The following is a 16,308-nucleotide window of genomic DNA, read 5'->3' as shown; positions in this document are numbered from 1 at the left end:
AAAATAATTTTTATTTTTATTTTATTTTTTAAAAAATACTTCAATACTTTGAGACCCGATATAAACAAGACACGACATCAACCTTGGATCTAGAGCTGGACCCGGACCCAAATCCTAGTCCCAGACCCCAGACCCATAACACGGACCTAACCTGACCCGAGACCTCAGTAACCGAACCCAGACCCTGAACTTGAACCTTGACGCCAAACTCAAACTCTGACATCAAACTCAGACACGGGCGCAAACTTCGACACTAGACCCAGATGTGAACCCCACAACCGACCCCGACCTCAACCTCGGACACATACCTCGATACTTAACTCAGAACGAGACCCCAGCCCAAATCCCAGAGTTAGACCCGAACCTAGAACTTGGACTCGTACCCAGACCCGAACCTCGGCACCAGCCCCGGACACAGACTTTGACCCTAGACCTAAACCTTGGCACCAAATCGGGTATGGACTCTGGCCCCAATCCCCAATGTTGACCTTGAAGAGAGAGAGAGAGAGAGAGAGAGAGAGAGAGAGAGAGAGAGAGAGAGAGAGAGAGAGAGAGAGAGAGAGAGAGAGAGAGAGAGAGAGAGAGAGAGAGAGAGAGAGAGAGAGAGAGAGAGGTAAGAGAAAAAGTGATGAAAGAGAGAATGGTGAGAGAGAAAGCAATGAAAAAAAATAATATGAAAAAAATGAGGAGTGAGAAAATAATGAAAAACCGACTAATCCAATTAACATATAATTTTCTAAACCTAATCAAATTTAAGTATAATCATATCTAATTTTTATAATTAAATATAATTCAGCCTAATTAGATGATTTGAGATTATATTCCACTCTCCTACCTTTTCCTCTCTTGATCACAATCTCGTGTTTAAAAAATATAAACTCTCCAACCATCCCTTATCTTCATTTTTTTTTAATAAGTTGTCTTTTTTTCTTATTTGATTCTTTCAAATTTCAATCCACTTTTCCCTCCTAGTAGGCAACAAACACAGAAGAAGTACGTACAAAATAAATATGTTGGAGGGCATAACGGTCCCACATTATTTGGTTCTTCTTTTTTAAGGTCCCAAAATTCTTTATTTTTGTTTACTTTTTATTCGAATTTATTGAGATACCACAATATATTCCATCTTATTTAGAACTAATATAGGCTCGGGGATCCCAATTACAACTATCGATATCCATAGAATTCTAAATTCGACCAAAGGTGCAATAACTCACACGGACAACATTTCTTTTTTCTAAAAAAGAAAAGAAAAGAAAAAAAAACAGACATGAAATATATATTAAAAACTTTTTTTTTTGGCTTTTATATGCATAAATTGTTACACAACCTTATTTTACTTGCGGAACTCCGAATTGTTTAATATGCTTTTTTTATTTTTATTTATTAATTGTTCTCTCGTAATACAATAACAAGAAATTAGATCAATTTTCAGAGACTAAAAATTATAGCAGACCACTTTTTGACAAAATTGGCTTTATATTAAATAAGAAACCACACAAAAGACTTGTGTGGTGGCCTGAGTTTCTTAATTGTATCCGATTGAATCGATTCTATTTTTTTTTTTGTATGATATTAATTTTTATGGTATATTTTGTGTTATTATTAATTTATTCATACATTAAAAATACTTTGTAAAACATTAAATAAATCATAGGCCCGTGTGATAACATTAACATCTACATTCATTCATGATAATTAAACATATATATATTAGTTTTACAATAAACCTATATAATTGAGTCAAAATTTCAAATTTTTATAGTTGTGCAACCAAAGTTCAAATAACGTGAGCAAAATTAAAAGATGCAAGTAATAATAATAAATAAATAAATAAATAAAAATACAAAGTGTTTTTAGTCTACTTTGGAAAAAATACAACATAATACTTTGTATTAGGTATATAGCTATGTTTGTTTGTAAATTGGAAAATTATGGTGTTATATTAATTTTTTTTTTAATAAGCAATATCTACTAATTATAATTTACTTTTGCACATGCTGTGTAGCCTTTTTCTCTTGAGCAATAAAAAGAAAAAGTCAATTACTTTATCTACTCTTAACTTGAAATTTGCTTTATCCATTTTGTTCCTTTAAGGGGCTTTCTAGGCAAATTCCTCTTCTTATTTTTTTATTAATTTTAATTTACCATCCATATAGTGGATCAATAGATCATTCATTACATTACTAGTCATGCTTTTTTTTTTTTTTTGGGTAAGGAAAACAAAAGCAAGTTGCATGCTCGTCTTTGTTGAATTCCATGACCAAACTTCTCCATTATTTTCAGGATTAGAATATGGACTTAGCGGTTAAGCAGCTGAAATATTATAAAATCACTTCAAAATAAGAATTATTATTAATTAATTACCACACACTCTCTCTCTTACCTAATACTATTACTTAGCTACCACAACAATTATTTTAAAAATTAGACAACAAATAATACATATTTTCCACTCTTAGCTACAAAGTCTAATAAGGTCTTCCTTTGGTTACATGATGTGAAATTACAGAAATTCATAATTATTATATTTTTGCTGACTTGAAATAAAAATTCATAATAATGACACTATTCATTTTTTTTTTAATTTTGAAGAATATATATATATATATATTTTCGGCAAAATTGTTGAAATGATGCAAATACTGACAAAATTTGACTAGATAAATTTATTTTAGTAAGATGAACTAATTACGTAAGGAATGGGTATGTCATTGTAGGTAGATATTTATTTATAATGGAACCCAACCTTGATATTTTAATATACTTCGAATATGTTAATGTTTGATTTTTCTCTTCTTTCATTTTTTTTTTATTTTGGGTTTTAATGAAGAGTCTATTGGGAGGAATTATTCAAAAACGAATGGGACTTGACAAAAAATGATGTAAAGTTATAAACGCGTAAGGAGAGAGGGGTTGTTGTCACCATTCTGAACCGTCTGATATGTTGACTTTTCTTAATATTGACTCTTAATCTATGGCTCCAGTAGGTTGGGTTAGTGTCCAAATTTTAAGCACGTGTGCCGTCTTAACATCTGGAAGGATTTTAAGGCTTTGGAAATTTCTGACAGGAAATATATCACTGTAATGTCATGTATCTTAACTTGTATCAACTATAGGCTTTTAATGCTTTAGCACTGAAAAAGAGGCCCATGCAGTCATAGATTCATATTAAATTGATAATAAAAGGAGGAGAAAATTCAAACAGAAAATTAGGAGGATTGAGAGTTGTAAGAAAAATTTGGGGAAAGAGTGATTCTGAAGACTTGCTTTTTTGATTGCAAAATAGTCTAAAATTAACTGTTGGGGAAATAGTAATTGAAATGGACAGAACTAAACGTTTATCTCATGCTTTGGCTCATTCTCTTCCATAACTATAGTGTCAATAAATATTAAAAAAACCAAACCTTTCTCTCATAAATAATGAACAGCATTCTCTCACAAGACCCACAAAAAAGCATTAAAGGGCTATTGTTAATTGATTTGACACATACATATAAAGCAATAATTTTGATTCATTATGATTTTAGCATAGGCCAAGCGTTAACAACCAAAATGTCCACAAAGTTATCTACAATCGTCCAATTATTTTATTTTGCTTTCATCAATAAGTTTTGGCTCGTGGGGCATTAATTTTGGATGACAGATAAGGATGTTGTTTCTGATTGGGGTGGTTGAAGAACAAATTTATGATTTCATGATATTTGAATTTTGAAATTAGTTTTATGCCTTGTGTTAACACAAGTGCCTGTGGAAGAAGCTACTCCTACTTGCCTTGCCTCTTCCAAACCCAATAATCCATATGACCCCTGCAATGTCCGAATGTCCCTAACATAGAAATGAAAATGATACAGTTGTTCATTATGCAAAACAATTTAGAATATTTAGCAATAAAATCATCTAGAGCATGACAAGAATGAAGTCACACAAAGTGATTTAAAATGTATTCCCAAGCCCATTAGGCAAGTGAAGTTATTAAAAAGAATCTCTCTCAATCCAACCAATAATGAAGCCCAAAATGAAGAAAATAAGGCCCAATACAAAATGAGCCACTAATTTAAAAATGGGAACTAGAGAGTCTAAGAAACTGTCAAACTGTCAAAGAAATGAAACAAATATTACAAAAATGATGAGATGAAACATATGTATAAACGATCATTTTTTCTTTTCCTTTTTAACCCTTTGTCAACTCAGTTGAGAAGGGTTCTGGATAAATGCTCCCTCGCTGTAGCCCATGCCTGAGTTATAGTCTGCAGCAGAAATTAGAAAAGCAAATGTTGGGATTATACCAAAGATCAAAGATAGAAAGTTTGAGCTTCTCATAGCATATGTATGCTAACATAATTTCTTTCCATTTTATGAGATATTATAAGTGTCATAGTATTAGTATTACCTGCTCAGCTAAGGGTGCATCAGCATCCATGCTATGGCTTGCAACTTTTCCAGCAATGACATTGGGATCGGTTTCAAGGATTATCCTGGAAATCGAACCAAATAGATTAATATCAAGTGGAATTAAAGGAAACATGTGATAGTTTATGTAATGAAGTCATTATGGTATAAAGAACATTGGTTGAAAACTCAAAAACGGGACTTTTAATATGTGAAAAGGATCATACCCTCCATCAACAATCTCATCAAGACATAACAGTATAAGATCCAAATTCTCAAGTGCTTCCCGTTTATCAACAGTATTCCTATACAAGGACAAAGCAGAACAAAATCACAAGATGAGAAAATAAGTGATAAGACAAAGCATTCAAATGAAGGCAAAACAGTAAATAACCAGAGTAGCACCTCAAGATGAGAGAAACTGCATCAAAGAAACCCTGAAGAACTGTGGATAAAATAAGCTCATTTTCGTCTTCCCCTCCTGTCACATAGAAGTGAAGGTCCTGGACAAACTTATAAATAACAATTTTGTCGTCGAACATCGCTATCTCCGCTGCATATCATAATTACTTTCAACATTAAAAAGAATGCAGGCATCTTAGTACATCCTAATCCAATAACAAATTGATAAAGAAAATTCATTTGCAAAGCGGCTATAGTAGTGCAAGACTGCAAGTTCTATCATATTTCCAAAGTACGAATCTTGTGGCAATACAAAGGGGATTATCTTAGTCTAAAACAATGAGAAACATCTCTTGCACATACAAAACAATAGAATATAAGGAATGAAGCACCTAAGTTTTTTTACATTATTTTTGGATCAGTACTGTATATTGATTCAAATCTTTTAACCCAAACTTCTATATCTCGGACCATGACAAAATTGTAAAAATCATGTCTGTATAATCAATTAGAAGCATACCTTCTGTACGGGGATTTGACTTCAAAGTCCTGTGGAAGACAGATTTTTCAAAAGCTAGTTTATGAGTAAGTGTTGGCCACTCATCTGTGTAATACCTTACAGCAACACGCTGCCCCTCAGAGTCTAGTAAAAGAATGTTTTTCACCGAAGGGCTCAAATCCTATCAGAAAAGCAATAAAATAAAATTACTTAGTGTTTCAATACCAATATGAGAACCAAAATAATGCTGATGATCACTTATATAGAAAACCTCTTCTAAGTTTTGAGGCATTTTACCAAATAAATAAACCCCATTTCAGAAAGAACAAAAACGTTCCATAGAAACATCTAATGACGAAATGATTTTGTATAAAGTCAAATACATTATCTTCTTAATACATTATCTGTCAAGGTTCGAATCCAACTCTAATACACAGATCTATAAATGGGACAATCAAAGGTCGATAATCACACCTAAAAGTAACAGAAATTTGTAAGAACGTTCTGAAAAAAAGAAGGGAATACTTCCCGACTCAAAAATTTAACTCGGTGAATAGATCTTTACAACGAATAGCCTTGAAACAAATCTTATGACAGAACTGTAAAAGAAAAAGAGAGCGAAACTTACATAATTGTTGTAAATACTGCCCATTTCGACGATATACCAGATCGGGGGAATTTGCAGAGTTCGCTAATGGAGAAGGGAGTTGGGTTCTTCGATTTGTTTTTAAAAGAAAGACAAATGACCAATTAAGGAGTGTCTCTTTCAGCAAAAATAAATAAATAAATTAACGAGTGTCTATTTGTTATTTTCAACTTTTTTATTTTTTATATTATACGTATAAAAATATTCTTATGAAATCGTTCTATTCTAGTTAAAATCTACTCTATATTGCTAAAAAAAGTCTAAAACTTTAAATATTTAAGCTTTTTCTTGAGAATAAATATTTAAGCTTTTTTTTGAGAATAAATATTTAAGCTTATTACATTATTGTATTAACAACTTGTATAATAATGTATGTAAAGTATTTAATTACATATTAGTTTGACAAATTATAATATTTTGAGAGTTTTTATAGTACTTTTAAATGATTCCTCAAAATCTGTGTAATGTTGTTTGAAGTAATGAATTTTAGTTAAAAAAATGGACGATTAGAATTTTTTATTCTTATGTTTTATAAAATTTAATCTTCTATTTATGAAAATTTTAATGGTAACTCTAAAAAAATCTATAAAAATTAAAGCCTCCAAAAATTTTGTTATGAAATTATTTTCATTTTTGTATCGAGTTTAAAATTTTATAGTAAATAATAATGTATATTTTAGCTAATATCAAATTTAAACTTCTATTTCATGAAAATTTTAATGGTAACTCTAAAAGATCTATCAAATTTAAAGCCTCCACACTAAAAGGAACCTGGAAAATTTGTTATGTAATTCTATTAAAATTTGTTTTATTACTATTATTATTAGCTTTAAAAAAAATAAGTTCAATTTGTAAGTAAATGAAAGAGAAATGAGATTCCGGGGCTCTTGAAATCTAAACTTTTATAAAGATAGCCATAAGGGTCAAGAAGAGATCCATCAATAATATAATAAAAATCACTTTAATACTCTTTGTACAGATGAGATTGTTGATGATTTTGATAATACAATGGTGGAAAACATAGTAGTTTTAGAGTAATTTTGTTCATTATGGGCTATACAATGATAAGCCACATTTGCATTTCCAATCCTCTGGTTCATAATTCGCATATTGGATCCCTATATGGTTATGTCTGCTGGTGGTTGGAACTTGTATGGCCTCACAAGGAACACATCCATAACACTTGTGCTCACAGCTTGGTGGACTTGAACCTATTTTTCCTACCCCTTTGTATTTTTCTGGTTCATTCATATTTGCCTCCTCCTTTCTGTTCTTCACCTCTTTTGATGTTGGTTTCATAGACTGCAGGCTCTGGCCTGGACCTGATTCAGTAAGGAAAGAATAATTCAGAAACTTTTTAACAGAATATATGAGAGCCCAATAGCTAAAGGTGTGAGAATCAGAGAGTTGCAGAGAAAAAAGAAAACACAAATGAGATCATGTATTATATGGGAAAAGACAAATGATAAGGTTAAAGAAACCATGTTATTCTAAGTAAAGATGGTGGTAGCTACTTAACCTGCTGGATGAACATGATCAACAGTAATACTATCAGTTGGTGGAAAAGTCCTGCTAGTTGCAGCAACCAAGTACACCATTTGCAGAGCTATTATGAGAAAACCAAACCTTCCCTTCATTTGTATGGTTGAATGATGATGCTGAGTATGATATGATTTTCCAATGTCAAATAATTAAGGAGCAACAAAGAGAGAAAATCATACTTATTCAGGATTACATGCATGATAGCATGGATTTATAAGGGTGAGTAAGCTGAACAAGAAAACAAAAAGAAAAATATTCCTTTTCCCAAGAATAAGCTAGGGGGAATATATCTATTTAGTTTACCTTGAGCTAACTTGAACTGAGTAGAGAGACTTTAGAGTTTACTTGTCAAGCAATTGATTCTTCTTCCCTATCAAAATAAAGCTTCCTCGTTTCATTTGACAAGACTCTTGTGACCAATCTGTTTACTGTGATCCTCTCTACCATTTGGATTCTCGCCCTTCCACATAGCCTATCTTCACTCTGTCTTGAATGAAAATGAAGAAGAGAATACTAGTATACTAGTATGTGAGGGTGATGCTTTTGGTCCAAGAACAGAAGCACTCTTTTTGGGGGGTCTGGGAGAAACCTGCTACACCCTATGAGTCTCTGAATCAGAATAAATCTTTGGTGCCTACTGCCTAGACTGCAGAGCCTTTTTTTGTTTTAATATATAAATATACAAGTTATCTTCTGATACTTAAATTCCCTTGTGAGGAAATGGAAATCCCGAGGCAGGAAGCCTTTTTTTGTTTATTATTTTTAGCATAAAGAGGGTTAAAGAGAAAGCTTCCCTATTGGCTGATACCAGACCAGTACGAAAGAATTTAATGAGTTAGTTAATGGTATTAATGAAGAACTTGGGTCAAACTTTTTTACAGCTAGGAAGGGATGTGGGAAACAATGGAGCTAATGTACCACCCTCTAATCTGAGCCTTCCATTTGGAAATACAACAGAGAAGATAGCATTTATGCTCAGATATGATCACCTTCATTGAATGATAATATATAAACATTTATTGTAACATGAAGAAGAAACATAAAGAGGAAACAATGCCTAGGAAGATTGAGAAGCTACTCAGAAAGCATGTTAATAAGCTCAACTGTGAAAAAAAAATTACTATGTAAGATCGAGGTTATAGTTGTTAGACATGTGTTTTTGAAGTTTGAGCTGTTCTGGTTAGTTTGCTAAGTTAACTTACAAATCTTGATTGCATGCCTCAATCTTACAAAATTGGATTGATGTAATGACATAGTGAACACTGCTAACTGCTAACTGCTACTGCTATAGAGCAGTAGCTAATTTAGAATTTTAATGTTGTATGTATAGTTTATACAAGGTTCCATTTTTTTTTTCTTTCACTAAATGGAAAAAATAATAGTGGCCTGCTCAGAGGCATTATAATAAAAAAAAATTGACAAGTCAAATATCATCAGCAGATAAAGAAAAGGCCTAACAGCAGACTGAAAAGATAAACGTAAACCATATGTATTTTTCAACCTTGCATTGATTCTAGCGTGGAAGGAAAAATAGTGACTGTGTATTAATTAGCTGTGCTGAGCAGTAGGCCAGTTACCTAAGTCAGCCAGCCAGCATTACTCTTAGACCTGAAAACTACAGAGAGAGTGAAAGAAAGCATTGGTCAATTTAATGATCCAAAAATGTGATTAAGAACATCATAAACAACTCACCTAATCCAAAAGAAGAAAAGAAATAGGAAAATAGAACTGGGACTTCATGAATGAATGGATGGATTTGATTTTTCATCGTTTTAAATCTATACATGAAATCTCAATTTGTCATTCAAAATCTGAATTAGGCTGCAGACAGACAGAGTGAGATTTTTAAAATACTGTCCTTACTCTGATAAGGTAACAGATAATTACGTTACTATTCTACTACAGTATCTTGCCTTTTGGATTAGATTAACAAAATGGTATAAGGAAAATATTATGGAAACTGGAAATGCTTCTCATTGTACTACCATTGTACTAAATAACCAGATAGATATTAAAAGACACAGTTAACAAAGGAGCTCATCTAATTAACTGAAATCACTTATGTAGAATAGGATGACTACATTTAATAAATAAGAAGAAAAATTGCATTCCAAACTACAATGTTTTCACATTATATTGTAAAGCAAATCAAAACATACATGATACATAAAACCAAGCCAAATATTATAAGTTGTAACAATATTGCAAATGGGACTACTTTACTTGTCACTTTTGGACTCTTTCTTTGGAAGAATTGCAGAGAAAAGGGCCTCAATTTCCTCTTTAATTCGTTGAAATACACCTGGACCTTTGACTTCATCTATCTGGGTATTCTCATCAATGTCATCACTGGTTCCATGCGTTTCTTTATCATGGGTAGGGGATTTATGAGCATGGGCTACTGCCTCAATCTCTTCTTTTGCTCTCTCCAACAAGTTTGGTGCTTTTACATTTTCATCTACCATTCATTACAAAAACCCATACAATTTAATATGCATTTCAATTTTGAAATAAGAAATTATGAATAACTTTTTGCTTCAAGAAATCCCAAGATAAAAGAAGCCAGTAAATTTCATTACTTATATACAATTAAATCAAGTATTATTTATGAGCAGAAAATTATGAGTACACAAAACCCACACTTCAATAACTACTAAAGATGATTGTTCTTGAAAATATAGCTACACGCCTATACCTAATTCCAAAAACGTTGGGCTCACATGTAGGTGGTATGTTTTACCCAAAAGCCATCATCACAACTAGGTTTAAAATTGAGTGATAAGAATAATAATAATACCTGAAGTCGTTGGTGCTGCTTTCGGTTCCGCCATTAGAGTTTATCTATCTAGGAATATAAGAAAGCGAATGTTTTAGAAACGTTTCTTTTTAAGATTGTTATTGTTTGAGCTAGGATGCATCCAAGCAGACTTTCCGTGGACCCTCCCTCACCTCGCTACTGATCATTTAACGATGGATTTGAGTAACACGTGGATAAAGATCAGCTGTCCACGTCTCTTTAGTTCGGTGTATCTTAATCAAAAGCATTGCTATTGAGCACGAGTGATGCTTAACACTAATCCGATCCAATCCAATATTTTTTTTTTCATCCGATCCACAACTGTATAGAAAATTTATAGAAACTATAATATACACGACTATTTATAAAAATAAACTAAAAACTAATTTTTTTTGATTGGATGATATTCGTTAATTGTACTAAAAGATCTTAAGAGGTATTATCTTTCTTTCATTAGTTTTGATTTAATCTATATATTGAAATCTTTGGACTTATAGTTCATATTAAATAAAAATTGCTTCCACTTTTATAACTCTAATGTGGACCATAAAAACCGATAAATTCACCAAAATCATGCACAAACCAAAATTTACTTCAAAAGTAACAAATTCATGGTCTTCTAGGATTACCTTAATCTTGATAATCAGTTCTCCTCAAAAAACTAGCTGAATTCCTTGCCAAAATTAATTTGAGTTGATCTAAAAATGTTTGTTCTTCTTGGGATTTCTTAGTGCCAAAGGGAATTAGGGAGAGTTAGGAGAAAGAAAGAATTACTTTGAGTGATGTTAATCATGTTTCTTCTAATTTTTAACTTCAGCATAAAATCTCTTATTTCTCTACAAAATACACTAATTTGAATAATTATCAAATAAAGCTTAGGTGACAAATTCTAAAAACGCCCTTAACTATTTTTTTTTTTTGAGTCAAAAAAGGCCCTTAACTTTTAAGTTATCTTTAAATTAGGAATAAATTGGTCATAATCAAATATCCCGCATAATTTCGATATTTTAATTATTTATAAATTTTAACTCGCTGAATTTAAGATGCTAAATCGTATCAAAGTGATACTATTGGCCAACTGTCGAATTTCCACTATTATGAAAATACTAAAATTCACATATAACATGTATGACACACTTAGAATTTAATAAAATCTCAATAATTGATAAATTATATCACTAATGCTTATTTTTGATAATAAAACTTTTTTATAATAAAAAATATTAAGGTGTTAACACTTTTATTTTATAATTTTTTAATCACAAAATGAAAGCAAAATTTTTGTTTTTAAAAATTTTATTTTTGAAAAATAAAAATGCGTTCTGTAACTACTTTTGTTTTTCAATTTTAAAAACAGAAAACAAAAATGTGTTATGTAAAGTTTATTTTTATTTTTATTTTTTGATTTTATTTACATCGGGTCTAGGTCCGGGGTCGAATTCCGGTTAAGGTCAGAGGATGGGTAAGGTCGTGGGAGAATTTGGGTCAGGGTTTGATCAAAGTCCAAAATATTGATTAAGAAAAAAAAAAACTGTTTAAAAAAATATTGAAAGTGATTTTTTTTTAAAAAAAAATTTGATTCTCAATTAAAAATTTGAAAAGTAAAAACAGATTTATAGAACATGTTTTTGAAAAATATTTTCACTTTTTCAATTTTAAAAACAGAAAACTGATTAAAAAAGTGTTACCAAACGCCACCTAATTTAATCACTAATAATATACTAATCCCAATATAATTTCATACTTAATTTGATTACAACATTCAGCAAAGTATTTACAAAAGTAAGAATGAAGACAAAAAGAAAAGCACATATAATGTCTCTTGGAAAAAGTTATGAGTGCTTTTATGAGAATCATTGGTTCTATCCTAAAAGAGATGCATGGTGTGGTGGGGTTTCATGGGTGTGTGTGAGATTGGGATTCTTCATTGGATAAATTTATTGAATTGGAGTTAAAGTAATAATTGTAAGAAGTGGCAATATTACCCAAAATTAGATCAATTTCGTACTTTCTATTCTTTCCCTGGTGACTCTCAAAATTGAATATTGTCCAAATCTCAAGTGAATGGGAATGATTTTTTTTTTTTTTTTTGAATAAAAGCGTTTATAAATCAATAAAAAGAGTTAGACCTCGCGGTCATTACAAAGGATAGCAGTCGGAATAGTAGATATCTCTACCATACCGATAATATTGTTGGCAAATGCCCAATTAGCCACATTATGGGCCACAAAATTACAATTTCTAGTAATAAAAGAAAAATTACAGCAAACCATCAAAGTAGAGAGAAGATTACATTGTTTTGTATAGTTTTCAAGCCCCCACAAAGATTCACCACCTTTTAGGTTTTTGATCACACATTCTGAATCGCTCTCCACCATAACAAAAGGATGGTGCCTTGAGACCGCCGTCTCCATAGCTAATAAGCAGGCCGCCGCTTCCCCAATAAGAGAATCAGCAAAGTGAAGCATCTTAGAGGCCACCCACAAGATAGACTCCTTATGATCCCTCGCAATCGCCACCACACACATAGAATCACCTCCGACACGAACGTCGCAGTTGATTTTGACCCAATCCTCTGGCGGGGGGGGACCAAACAGGAGAAACAGCATCCTGAGGCGGCATGGACAAACAGGAGCTATAGTCTGCGTAACAACAAGAGATAGAGTCAATATAATGAGTTAAGCTTCCCAAAGTGTTGTTGTGGACTTTGTCATTACGAGCCCTCCAGATCGTGTCAACCACTATGGAAGCATAAAGAAACAAATCATCAGTGTCCACCCCTCTAGATTTAAGGTTCCAAAGAAAGCTAACCCAATCCCACATACGGGCTCCAGAGTCTAAGACCGGCATAACACCCCACGGGGAAGCCCGCCATAGGTGGGATGCAAAATTGCAGTAAAGAAATAGGTGTTCCATAGTCTCATCCCCGACCCCACAAATGGGGCATGAAATCTCATCAATATTCATTCTCCTAGCAAGAAGGACCCTCAGAGGGAGAGCATTAGAAAGGATGCTCCACCAAAGGACTTTATGACGTTCCAAAATTTTAGAGTTCCACAGCTTGTTCCACATAACCGGAGCTACATTCCCTAAAGCAGCTCTCCCCAAGGCTTGGATAAGGTAGGCAGACTTAGTTGAAAACACCCCCTTAGGGTCTCTTGTCCAAACCCACCTATCCTTACCCTGACAATTTGGCTTACCACCCTTTAAGATGCTACCAACAGTTTCCTTGTCAAAGAGATCATTCAGCTTTCTGGTGTCCCAGTTCCCATCGGGTAAGAGAAGATCAGCCACAAATTCAGGCTCTCCTCGGGGGTTATGATTGAGTTTAGGGAAGAAAGTACACCCATGGATGATCCAAGGGTCATTCCAAATGCTAGTATCTCTCCCATTCGCAATTAGTTTACAAGCCCCCTTTTTTAAGATTTCTTTTGTACTCACGACATTTCTCCAGAACCAGGAGTCAGAACTCCTAATTGTACAATCAAAAAACTTTCTGCCCCTCATATATTTTGCACTTAGGACCTGACAACAAAGGGACTGATTCTCATTTAGGAGATCCCATCCCCATTTGGCCAAAAAGGCCTGGTTCATCTCCACGGTTTTCCTAAACCCAAGGCCACCGTGAGATTTTGGAAAGCACAACTGATCCCAGGCTTTAAGGCAGATACCTCGATTTCCTTGCTCATGGCCCCACCAAAAATCTCTAACCATCCCATCAATTCGCAAGGCAAGTTTTTTTGAAAGCTTGGTCGTCTGCATAGTATAAACAGGTAAGGGTGAATGGGAATGATTTTAATATATCATTTCCTCATCTTTTTGATCTACAACACAGAACATTATGAAATGTTGGGAACATTCAAAACCAAATTTTATGAAATGTTGGGACATCCCTTTCTTGCACAAGAACATTATGTTTCCCATGTATTCATAGGGTGGAACTTTATTATTTCTAATATGTAAATCATAAATCCTACCTAAAAAGTCAAGGTTCTTGAAATTGCACATTCTCCAATTATTCCCATCTGTAAATTTATATAATACATTAGACTAAACATACCAAAAAAGCAAATTTTGAAATCGAAAAGCCTGAATTTGTGCATTAACAGACTAACTCAATGTCCCTTAGTCAAATGCTCAAAAATAGAGAAAAGAGACCATATGAAAACATACCCAATACAAGTTCTTGATCACATTAACAATTTGTGTAATAAAGCTACAATTACATAGTCACAATGCTAACAAACGTTTCTACCCAGATCACATAAATAAAAATTAATCAAAGAACAAAGAACAGTAATACACGAAGCAAATACTCCAAAATAAATATAATGAATCTAAACCCCAATAGAGTAGTGCATCAACAAATGGAGAGAAGTGGGGAAAACAAACTTGCTGTTAGTATACCAAACAGGTTACCGAAGCAAAAATCTTTTTTTGTGTAGTGGCATGTAGTACAAATTAAATTAGATGAACACATTTATAAAATACACACATTTATAACTATTATACTAGACTAAAATGACTTATCAAAAAAAAAAAAAAATACTAGACTAAAATGACGTACAATACACATATACTTAGTTATATAATTGCATTATAATTTTTAAATATAATAGATAATGTGATATACACTATTGCTGGATGTCTATTGGAAAACTTGTTTGGCAAAGCAATTAATAAGTAAAGATAGGCACTAGTGCAAACTATTATCTTAAAAAAAAAAAATGGAAACTATTAGTGTTGATGATGTTTTTTGTCAACTAATTTAAGAAGATCATATAAAATAGAGGACTACGTTGATTAGACATTAATAAAGTAAAACTGTAAAAAATTTACAAGAATTTATAGTAATTCACATTCATGTCACGATGATAACAGAGTTATGTTTATTTTATATTTTATTAATTTGGTATGTCACACTAGAATTATATGTTGTGAAGAGTGTGTGAACAATAATATAAAAATAAATATTAAGTGAAATCTATGTCAAAGCTTATGAACGAAGGTAACTAGACTCCTATAGGAGACTAACAATACATAAACTTTGACAATAATGGCAGTAATGACCAATATTCTTGGGAACTCGAAAATTTGTATTAAATTTGTATCAGCTCAGAAATTCATTTTTACCACACAATGATCGATGGGGAAGGTCAATCGACTTCTTTATGGGCATATTAGATTTGGATTTGATTGGGTAGGGAAAATAAGAGAAATGCTAAAGGACACCAGTGGTGCCTAACACCTTCTTATGTGTCATTATCGCTATTGGTCCAACTAACTATTGGGTTCCAAGTAATTTAATAAAATAGTTTTTAGGGAGTATCGCTAACCAATCGCACCACTGATACTTTATAACAATGCTCGAAAAATAATGATCCAAATTCATTTAGATAGTTAACGATTTTGTCCTTTCGTTTATTCTCTTTAATTTTTTTTTTTCAAAACTTAGCCAACAAATGTACTTTACACATATTAGTTATAAAAAATTAATAAAATAAAATTAATTTAAGTCAAGTATTTAAATATTTAAGCACATGTATTTTTTTTTAACTGGTTTGGTATGATATATGAAATTATATTGTATTATATTAAATTAAATTATATATTATATTTTTATATAATATTATGTTAAATTTTAATTTATACTAAAATAATATATATTTATATATCATTAAAAGTCAATACTACATACATTTTTAAAAGAAAATATTACATAAAATACAATTCAATATAACACTATAAAAAATCTTACTTTATTTAGTCACAATAAAATTTGTGACTAAAAATTTCAATTTGTCACAATACTTGTTGTGACTAAAACTAATATAGTGACAACTTGTATTTAAATACTATGTTTTAGGCACAATAACTTTTTGTTGTGACTAAATATAACTATTTTTTGGTATTATAATACTATACAATAGTACAATACCACCTTATAAGACTTATTTTATATTTAGTTTATTTCATTCATTGTCGTCGACATTTTAATTAGTTTTATTTTTGTTAAAATTAAAAGTTAGA

General features: G+C 31.9%; 3 protein-coding genes across 4 annotated transcripts; all 3 read right to left on the bottom strand.

Annotated features, from left to right (window-relative positions):
• Positions 1-3,861: 3,861 nt before the first annotated feature.
• Positions 3,862-6,151, bottom strand: LOC115708132 (coatomer subunit zeta-1). The gene is made up of 6 exons (XM_030636330.2): positions 5,922-6,151; positions 5,315-5,474; positions 4,798-4,945; positions 4,620-4,697; positions 4,394-4,478; positions 3,862-4,250 (listed from the first exon to the last, which is right to left on the bottom strand). Exons 1-6 carry the CDS (start codon positions 5,943-5,945, stop codon positions 4,191-4,193), a joined length of 555 nt encoding a protein of 184 aa, XP_030492190.1. The 5' UTR covers positions 5,946-6,151; the 3' UTR covers positions 3,862-4,190.
• A 709-nt stretch (positions 6,152-6,860) lies between these two features.
• Positions 6,861-9,096, bottom strand: LOC115707977 (EPIDERMAL PATTERNING FACTOR-like protein 3). Of its 2 annotated transcripts, XM_030636101.2 has the most exons (3): positions 7,785-9,096; positions 7,459-7,597; positions 6,861-7,261 (listed from the first exon to the last, which is right to left on the bottom strand). In XM_030636101.2, exons 2-3 carry the CDS (start codon positions 7,574-7,576, stop codon positions 6,987-6,989), a joined length of 393 nt encoding a protein of 130 aa, XP_030491961.2. In that variant the 5' UTR covers positions 7,577-7,597; positions 7,785-9,096; the 3' UTR covers positions 6,861-6,986. The 2 variants fall into 2 exon arrangements, with proteins under 2 accessions (XP_030491961.2, XP_060964361.1); XM_061108378.1 differs by having other exon boundaries at positions 7,459-8,372.
• Positions 9,097-9,500: 404 nt separating this feature from the next.
• LOC115707978 (uncharacterized) lies at positions 9,501-10,434 on the bottom strand. The gene is made up of 2 exons (XM_030636102.2): positions 10,279-10,434; positions 9,501-9,939 (listed from the first exon to the last, which is right to left on the bottom strand). Exons 1-2 carry the CDS (start codon positions 10,310-10,312, stop codon positions 9,701-9,703), a joined length of 273 nt encoding a protein of 90 aa, XP_030491962.2. The 5' UTR covers positions 10,313-10,434; the 3' UTR covers positions 9,501-9,700.
• Between the last annotated feature and the right edge of the window lie 5,874 nt (positions 10,435-16,308).

Source organism: Cannabis sativa, chromosome 1 (genome assembly GCF_029168945.1).
Source record: "Cannabis sativa cultivar Pink pepper isolate KNU-18-1 chromosome 1, ASM2916894v1, whole genome shotgun sequence".
Classification (NCBI taxonomy): domain Eukaryota; kingdom Viridiplantae; phylum Streptophyta; class Magnoliopsida; order Rosales; family Cannabaceae; genus Cannabis; species Cannabis sativa.
Note: the sequence above shows the minus strand (reverse complement) of the source record. Positions and strands in the feature narration are given on the sequence as shown.